The 9,351-nt window shown below is 48.9% G+C and overlaps 1 protein-coding gene across 1 annotated transcript in view; it reads left to right on the top strand.

Annotated features, from left to right (window-relative positions):
• The first annotated feature begins 1,631 nt into the window (after positions 1-1,631).
• Positions 1,632-9,351, top strand: part of Fbxl17 (F-box and leucine rich repeat protein 17) — a 426,850-nt gene continuing 419,130 nt past the window's right edge. The window contains exon 1 of the mRNA XM_021217959.2: positions 1,632-2,949. Within this exon, the coding sequence (XP_021073618.1) occupies positions 1,966-2,949 (984 nt within the window). The 5' untranslated portion in view covers positions 1,632-1,965. The remainder of the gene's footprint in view (positions 2,950-9,351) is intronic.

Genomic DNA, 9,351 nt, shown 5'->3' with positions numbered 1-9,351 from the left:
TACTTTCTGCACAATCTTAGCTTCATTTGCTCAAGAAAAGAGCCAAGCCGAGATGGCTATAACTCTGCACTTCCTGAATGTAGCTCTGAGATCCTGGAAGACCCTTTCCTCACATACAGACAGAAGAATGATGGCCATGTGGGTAATATCTGTAGGCAAAGGAGTTCAGGCAGCACATTCGATAGCAACAAATATGTGAATATCCGGACAAGTCTTTGTCTCTATGGTTTTTGAAATCCTGATATCCTCAACTCTCTCCCTGGTAGCTTTTGAATTTATGCAGGGAGTATATTCTTTAGCAGGGAGTATATTCTTCAGCAGGGAGTGGTGGGCTTCTAGTAGAAACTGCCAGAAACAATCACCTTATTTCTTTGCAGTCTTTGTTTCTTTTCTGCCACTCACCAATAGACACTTTTTCTAAAATCCTCTCCACTGCCGGATCTCCTGCTTTGGACTCTTAAGCATGGTTTCAAAGTTCCCTCCAAAACTTACCCTGAAATTTGTTACTGTAACAGTATGCAAGCAACATTCCTAAGGGGGGTCCTTTAAGAGGTGATGAGGACACTGGAGTTCAGCTCCTAGGAACAAATTGTTACCACAAGAGTAGGTTCCTGATAAAAGCGATAGACAGTTTCCAGCGCTTTTACCCTGCCACTTAGCTGCCACTGCATGTTATTCCACTTTCCAAAGCCTCCAGAACGAGGTAAACTTCTTCATAATTTAATGTTGTAGTATTGTTATAGCAGCAGAAGAGACTAAGAAACTAACTTTCCCTACCTTCTCCCCTGTGAAAGCTGACCTCTCCCCATCCGCGAACCTGTAACATCACTGTAACTTAAAACTTCTAAAAGATCAACTTGCAAGCTTAGTTCCCCACCTTGGTCACCAAAGTCTGTCCTACGGGCACCACACTAATTATTCAGAGTGGGCAGACTGGATTTCAAGGTGTCAAACAAGAGTAGCACTGAGCTTGGAGCCTGGAATGTGGGAGTGTTTGAGAAACTACCTTCCAGCGTGTGTACCTGATTGGATACATGCTTTCATCCTGCAATTGTGCTCAGAGGCAGCAGTATGCAACAGGTGCCTAGACAAATGAGCATTATCAGCGTTGTCACCTAACGGATCCTTACTGGACTGTCACCCATCGCCAAAGGGCAGCGCTTCTGTCTCGCGCTCTCTGGCCTCTCAGGTGGAACTGGTTCTTCCTTTCTCAATTGGCCTCAGTTTCCGAGTCAGAGCTGGTGGTGGGGTGGGAAGTGAAAGGGGGGGGGGGGAAGAGCCAAGCTGAGTCTGGCCAATGGCAGCTCTTGAACTTACACCTCCAGACGTCAGCGCGGCCTTGGAAACGGATGCCACCCAGCTGGCTCGGAAGCGTCTCCATCCGCTCCGGGAGAGGGGCGTGAGCCCGGAGGCGTCTAGGCCACCTCCGTACGGCGGGAGGGGGGGGGGATGCGCGGCCCCGTCAACGCGCAGCCCCGAGGTCCCGCTTCTCACCTCCCTCCCCCCCCCCCCCACGGCAGCGCTCCCGCCTCTGGGTGAGCCCCGCGCGCCCCCGCCCGCGGCTCCGCCCCCTCCCGGAGCGGGCGGCGCGCTCCCGCGGCGACGGGCCGTGTCGCGGGCGCGCGCGCCGCCGGCCGAGCCGCAGTTAAAATGGTCCGAGTCGGGCCGGCGCTGCCCCCGCCGCGGCGCTGACTGGCTGAACCGGCTGGCCTGGCCGGCAGACTCGCTCCCTCCCTCGCGTCCCCACAGCTCGCGCCCGTCCTTCTCCCGGCTCCCGGGGGTGGCAAAGCATGTAGCCCGCGTCGGGCACCCGGGCGGCCCGCAGCTGACGCCCACCCCCGCCGTCGCGTGTGCCGGGTGCGCGGCGCGGGCGACCCAGCCAGCGGCCTGCCCCGCCGCCGGAGCCCGCCCCTCGGGCCTCCCTCTCCCGCCCCGTCCCGGTCGCCCTCCTCGGGGGCCTTCTATATGGGCCACCTTCTCTCGAAGGAGCCGCGTAACCGCCCGAGCCAGAAGAGGCCTCGCTGCTGCAGCTGGTGTCGCCGCCGGCGCCCTCTCCTCCGACTGCCCCGCCGGGCTCCGGCCAAGGCGTCCCCGCAGCCCGCGGCGCCCCGGAGCCGGGACTGCTTCTTCCGCGGGCCCTGCATGCTCTGCTTCATCGTGCACAGCCCCGGCGCGCCCGCCCCCGCCGGCCTAGAGGAGGAGCCGCCGCTCTCGCCGCCGCGGGACGGGGCCTACGCCGCCGTCTCCTCGCAGCACTTGGCGCGGCGCTACGCGGCCCTGGCCGCCGAGGACTGCGCCGCCGCCGCACGCCGCTTCCTGCTGTCCTCGGCCGCCGCCGCCGCCGCCGCCGCCTCGTCGCCCGCGTCCTGCTGCAAGGAGCTGGGGCTGGCCGCCGCCGCCGCCTGGGAGCAGCAGGGCCGGAGCCTCTTCCTGGCCGGCGTGGGGCCCGTGCGCTTCCTGGGACCGCCGGCCGCCGTGCAGCTCTTCCGGGCACCGCCGGCGCCGCCGCCGCCGCAGGCCGAGCCCACCACGGTCCTCGAGATGGTTTGCAAGCGGAAGGGGGCCGGGGTCCCCGCCTGCACCCCCTGCAAGCAGCCCCGTTGCGGCGGCGGGGGCTGCGGCGGGGGCGGCGGCGGCGGGGGAGGGCCCGCGGGAGGAGGTGCCTCGCCGCCGCGGCCGCCCGATGCCGGCTGCTGCCAGGCCCCGGAGCAGCCCCCGCCGCCGCTCTGCCCCGCGCCCGCCTCTCCCGCCTCCGAGTGTGCCCCCATCGAGGCCGCCGCCGGGGACGCAGTCCGAGCCGGGGGCACCGCCCCCTCGTCTGCCCAGCAGCAGCCCGAGAGCGGCGACGCGGACTGTCAGGAGCCCCCCGAAAACCCCTGCGACTGTCACAGGGAGCCGCCCCCCGAGATCCCAGACATCAACCAACTGCCGCCGTCCATCCTGCTTAAGGTGGGTCTGGGCGAGGAGGCGCAGGGATGCTCGCTTCCCCCCCCCCTACCCGTTTCCCCCCGCCTCCGAGGCTTTCTCTCTCCTCCCCCTGTGTGCAGAGGAGGGGGGTTCCCTGACAGCCGGGGGGGGGGGACGCCGGAAGGGGAGACTGGGAAGCCAGTGGGGCCTGAGCTTTCAGCCTGGTGTTGAAGTAGGAAAACTCAGAGGCTGCTGAATGCCTCGAAGTAGCATTATTCTTAGACCTGCAGCTCGGGGTTCATACATTGCATTGGCACCCCCCCCATATAGATACTATACTAGATTTCCGTGGAATATACACGCATTCTTGAGCAACCACTTTGCATACCGGTGTTTGGAAAAGTTTAAAAGTTCGATAGCTGCTAGTTTAGTGACAATAACTTCTAGTAAGCATTTACCATGACCAGTCACTGTGTCCGAGCTCTCTCTATACATTTCTCCAGTCGATGCTGTGAGATAAATCCTGTTAATCCGTACTGTATGCAAAGTAAACTGACATTTCAGTGTTTTGGGACAGGTGACTTAGAGTGTGGAGCCTGGAAGAGGTTTTTTTTTTTTTCTCTTGAGAAGCTAGCAGCATTCTAGAAGGGCTTGAAGCGGTTGCATGATTTGTTCAAGGTCACACCCATAAACTAAAGGACACAACTGGGTCTTGAACTGGAGAGTTTTGGCTAGCTTGACTTAATCTCGAGCACCCTGTTGTTTATGCTGTTTCCCTTCCTTACGTCTTTACCTGTGTATACAGACAGGGACTACTACAAGTCCGAAGGCGTCCTCCCCCCCTGAGGGTTGGGTGAGTGAAGAGTTGAAGTGCTGGGTGGGAACTTTGTGTCACTTTAAATTACCAAGGAAAGTTTCCAGTTTTGTTAGTGCTAAGGACAAACTTTGTGATCGAATTTGTATTAAATCATTAACTTCTTACCCCTCCCCTTGTTTTCTGTCTTTGTTAGCACACCTCTTTCTGGAGATAATAAATATGAACTTGGTTTTTCAGTGTGGATGATATTTAAATAAGACTAGCCAGAAATAACCTTCAGGAGAATTTGGCTCCTTGTATTTTTACTGAGGTAACTGTCATGACTTACAATTGTTACTGTCTCTTCAGTGGACCTTATTTGATTAGACTTTTTTTATATTTATGCTTCTGTGTTTGGCTCTGTTGCACTGTGAACACTGTTCTTGTGAACAATACAGCAAAAGTGGGTGAGTTTTCCATTTCTTTGTGTCAAATTGTAATGATTTAATTATTATGTAGGTATATTTGTTGTAGGAGTAATTACTTACTATGTGTGTTCAGGAGATACATTTTAGAGCAGAGGAAATTTTCTCAAGTCCTTTAAATCTCAATGATATGGATAAATAAAGTATCAACAAACATTTGGTATAGAAGTTGCATTGCTGCCTTCTTTGATAAGTCAGGGTGTAGAAGCAAACGAAGACAAACCGGGTACTTTTCTCATTTACCTTTATGTCATGAAGAAAAGGACATTATTATCTTTTTTGGTTTATTGTAATAGGGTCTCACTGTGTATGTAGCTCAGGCTGGCCTCCAGACTCTTGCTCCTGTTGCTTTGGCCTCTTGAGTGCTGGGATTACAGGTGCACACCATCATGATTATTAAGATTGTTTTAAATTTTAAATAAGGTTAAGGGACAATATCTTACAATTAAGGGAAACCCTAAATGGTAATTATCTACTTTTTTTTTCTTTCTTTTTTTTTTTTTTTTGGCCAAGACTTGTTGAATACTTGGTCCAAGAGACATCTAGGAGTTCAGGACTTGCTTGTTGCATTGGAGAATTTGTACATGGCGTATAGATTGTGATTCTCAGTGCTAAAAGCGTGAATAAAGATTCGGAGTTTGAATCTCAGGTCCTAGTGGTGTTCCATATGGAGTGAGTTGAACTAGGATGAGTTGGAGGGATTTGCAATGTCTGCCAACCCAAGTAGAACTTCAGTAGAACACAGTGGCATGTGAGTGTGCATGCCTTGCCCTTTGCTCTGGGTCCTCCCCTGCACATGCTGTAGTTCTGAGTGAGTGGAGAGAGAGAGAGAGTCAGGGCGAATGCTGCCTAATGTGAGGTCTAAGTCATGTTAGAGCCACAGGAGGTTGAGAGCAGTAGGTTGAGGGCTGTTTCCTTGGGAACAGTGACAACTTTTCTCCTCCCATTATTAGAAAGGTTATTGTATAGAGAGGCACAGACTCATCACCCATATTGAAAATATTCCTAGTATAACCTCCCTGATAGTGGGTTAGTCATGGTATTGCTGCTGCTTCTGCTTCTCCTCCTTTGTAAATTTTTGAAAAGAAATGGAACTTAGGAGATGAGTTTAGGAAGGAAATGTGATTTAAAGGAAGTTTTATTTTGTGGGAAAAAAATCACCAAGCCATGGTTAACAATTGAAATTACTTGTCTAGATTTAGTCCATCCAATCAATATGTTAGCCACTAGGTATATGTATCTGCACTTACAGTGTTTAAGTAACAAGAGCCAGGTTTCAGAAATCCGTTGTCCTTAGTGCTTACTGAGTGGGACTCTGCTGTGGAAGTTTCCTTCATTGCTGAAAGGGCTGTGTATACTTAGCCCTCCTCAATGCCTGTGGCATAAAAAGGTTCACCTGCTGTAATTTTGTGGCTAATGTGGTTTGGAAATATTTTTTGTTTTTTTGTTTGTTTTGTTTTGTTTTTGGTAGGATACAGTTTCTGTCATTTTAAGATAGTGCTTAGTATCCCATAGTATTATATTGCCTTCTATTAAAAGAGATATGTTTCCATTTTTGTTCCTGCTGCTAGAACAGTGTTTACAGATGTAACGTGGTAATAATTTCAAGGCTAGGTAGTATCAAAGAAGTGGAATTTCATGTTGAAGAGTATGTACTTGGCAGTTTAGAAGACTTTGGTGACAATCAGTGCTCTCCTAGAGGTGGCACAACTTGCTTCAACTAGTTAGCATTGCTGGAAGTCGTAATTATGTGACTTGAGAAGAGGAAGTAAGTGAGACCCTCTAATCACTCCCACCCCTTAATAATACAGAGAGAGGGAGAGAAGAAATGGGTCCCTCCAGACATTTTAGTGAATGGCAGTTCCTGGGCTGGATCTCAGCTGTGTGTTCATCTGTAGACATCTTTTGAGTATACTGTCACGAGGACTTGAATACTCTCTCAGGGAGTTTATGAAAGGTATTCCTGAATGGGAGAAGTTGTTTGCTTGCTCCAGAAAACTTGCAAGCCATTGAATCAGAAGCTGATTTATAACTGGTGTGTGGTCTTTATAAGAAATCTGAGAAGCAGAGAGTGGCTCTTCAAAGGTCAGCTCTGGGAATAGCAGTTTTCCCAAGTACTTAATAAACCTGTTAGGTCTTTGGTTACTGTATTGTTCTGAATCAAATAAACTAGCCTAAGATTTTGCTACTTGTTGCTTTTACAACTTGAAGCAATTCTACATACTGAAACTGCAGCTAGTTTTTTTTATATGATGGAGCCATTGGGTAACAGTTTCCTTACGTATTTTCTCTTTGCACTAATGGCCACCTTGAGCTAAACATTCAATAGGAGCAATGTCTTGTGGGTAGTGTTTAAATTATTATCTTGCTCTCGGTGAGAAAGCCTGTTTCCTCCCCAAATGTAGTAAAGGGGAGAACTTGTCTGACATCACCATTAGAAAGCCTTCTCTACAGTCTTTTCCACTCTTGGTATGTCAGTAGATTGGAAGTCTTCATTTTGGTAGGTTTGTGTGAGTTGGGCTGCTTTAGTGGTCAAGGTAGTTTCCGGAGAGAAATTTGCTTGGTAGAAAGCCTGGAAGGTTTTAAGAAGGCAGGCTTACCTCATTTCCTTTCTAAATGTGCTAAGTGGTCTTAAGCTAATTAAGGTTCCAAAAAGTCCTGTGTGTTTACTTAAGAGTTATGTCAGTTGTTTTACAGTGAAAGCTGTCAGGGTAGGGTTGTTACCTTGAGTCTTGGAGCTTCAGGTTGTGTAAAAGATGCTGGAGAGAAGGGGCATTTAAGAACCACTTCAGATTAGCATAGTCAATTCTAAAGTTGGCCAACCTTCTGGGTATCCTCCCTCTTATCTAGATATTACATTCCTTTTCACAGTGATAAGCAAAGCTAACCTAGATCCAGGTGGATGGCGTCAGTGATGGGTGGGTAGGAAGTGCCATTGACCTTGACCGGAGAGAAAACTGGAAAAGCACTGGTCCAGACTTGTTTCAGGTCGGCACGTTGAACGTGCAGAGAACAAATTAGTCTTTTAAAACTGTGCAGTCATTGAGATAGCTCAACCTGTAAATGCGCTTACCAGTGAACTAATGACCTGAGTTCAGTTTTAGGGCCCAACATGGTGAAAGGAGGCAAGGGACTCCTGCAAGTTGTCCTGCCTCCACAGGTGACAGACATACACACACTCACTCCTGCGCATGTACACACACAGTCTTGTGTATATTTGTATACATTTGTGCACACATTTTTTTTTTTTTTTTTTTTTGAGACAGGGTTTCTCTGTATAGCCTTGGCTGTCCTGGAACTCACTCTGTAGACCAGGCTGGCCGCCTGTTTCTGCCTTCCAAGTGCTGGGATTAAAGGTGTGCGCCACCACTGCCCAGCTTGTGCAACACACATTCTTATGCATGTGCATACATACCCTCTTCTATGCACACAAACAATGTAAAAACATTTTAAACTTTTTAAAAAAGTCACACAGATGGCTTAGTTTCCTCAAATCTTTATTTTCTCATCTATAAAATTGGGAGAATGAGCATAAAAATATCTGAGAGGGACCATGGTTGCATGACAAATGAATCCTTTCTGAGGAAAAACAAACCTGTCCAATTATTTGGGTTCTAGAATTAAAAGACAAACACTGAGGAGGGTTTATTTTAGGGAACTGTTTTAAAAGTCAGCAGTGGGGATTCTGCAGCATCTAGGCAGGTGCTCCTGGTGTGACCTACACAAGGCCTAGCTCAGTGTAGGACAATATGTTAAAGCCAGTTGCTAACTAAAAGCAGAGAACTTGGTAGGCAAAACTAAAAGGAAAACTCACATAAAGCTGGCCTGAAAGTTAGTGCCACTTGGAGGGGTCAGGAAGGAGCCAGAAGTGGAGCACGTAGCCAGAGGAAAGGGGGAACCACTCAGGGATAACCTTTCCACACATCGTGGTTTATTACAACCCTTGTGTGGATGAGGGCCGGCAGGAGGGGATGGCCAAGGTGGATTGACAAATTGGCTAAGGAAATTATCCCAGTGATTGTAGCACTCAGGGGCAGATGCTGGAGGATCACAGAGTGGAGGCCAAGGTGATCCAGACCCCATTTCATGTACAAAACAAAAGAACACTGGCTGAGCCTCAGACATCGCCTGTCTGACAGTACTCAGACCAAGGAGCCGGCTAGAGGGTTCAGAACCAACTTTCCAAGACACTGAAGCAGCTGTGCAGGCGCAGCAGTTTTCCCAGGGAGCCAAGCGGAAGGGCAGGAGGATAGTAGTGGAACAGACATTAGCACCATAGCGAACAGACTCCAGAAGGAACAGGCAAGTTAAAAATAAAAAGACCCAGAAAGGCCCAAGTCTGTAATTGTACCGGTGTTACCTGAAATACCTAGTTTCAAACAATTTTGAGCTATGTAGAGGCTAAAATGAATGTGAGTCATACTGAGGGAAAAGAAAGCGGCCGGGAGAAACTGACACCAAGAGGCGTCAAAGAATTCAAAAGGACTATAGTAAATAACAAGTTACAGGATGTAAATAGCAGAAGGGAAGGAGACATCCACAGCACGAGAGGGACATGTTGGCACTTTGACGCAACCAGTGGGAAATCTTAATAATGAAGGAGAGATGCTAAAGACGTACTCTTTTTTGATGCTGCTATGAATAACAGTTGTTTAATTTTATTTTTAGAATACTTACTACTATTAAAAGTGCTTGCTTAATTAGCCTCTGTGATGAGAGAGCTTTTTTTTTTTAAAGCATGTTTTATTTATGTGCGTTTATATGTCCACATAACCCATAACGTGTGTGCAGGTCAGAATAGGGTATCCATCCTCTAGAGCTGGGAACTGAGCCCTGGTCTTCTGGAAGAGCAGCAAGTGCTCATCCGCCTCTCCAGCCCCTGAATGTTGTATACCCTCCCCCAACAGTCAGTTTCCCTTCTTTCCTTGCTGCTTTTCCGAGCCTGGCCAGACGCTGTAGTGGGATGTTACTCCAGTGGGATGTTACGTAGGATGCAGTTATAATGCGCACCCTTGTTTTGTTCCTGATCTTTTTCCTGGGAAACATCTACTGATTCAAGTGTTCACCATTTTATAGGTGGGGTGGAGTGATGTAGATCTCATTTTCTTTTTCTTTCTTTCTTTCTTTCTTTTTCTTTTTTTTTTTTTTTTTTTTTAAGATTTT

This window comes from Mus pahari, chromosome 18 (assembly GCF_900095145.1).
Source record: "Mus pahari chromosome 18, PAHARI_EIJ_v1.1, whole genome shotgun sequence".
NCBI classification, from domain to species: domain Eukaryota; kingdom Metazoa; phylum Chordata; class Mammalia; order Rodentia; family Muridae; genus Mus; species Mus pahari.
Note: the sequence above shows the minus strand (reverse complement) of the source record. Positions and strands in the feature narration are given on the sequence as shown.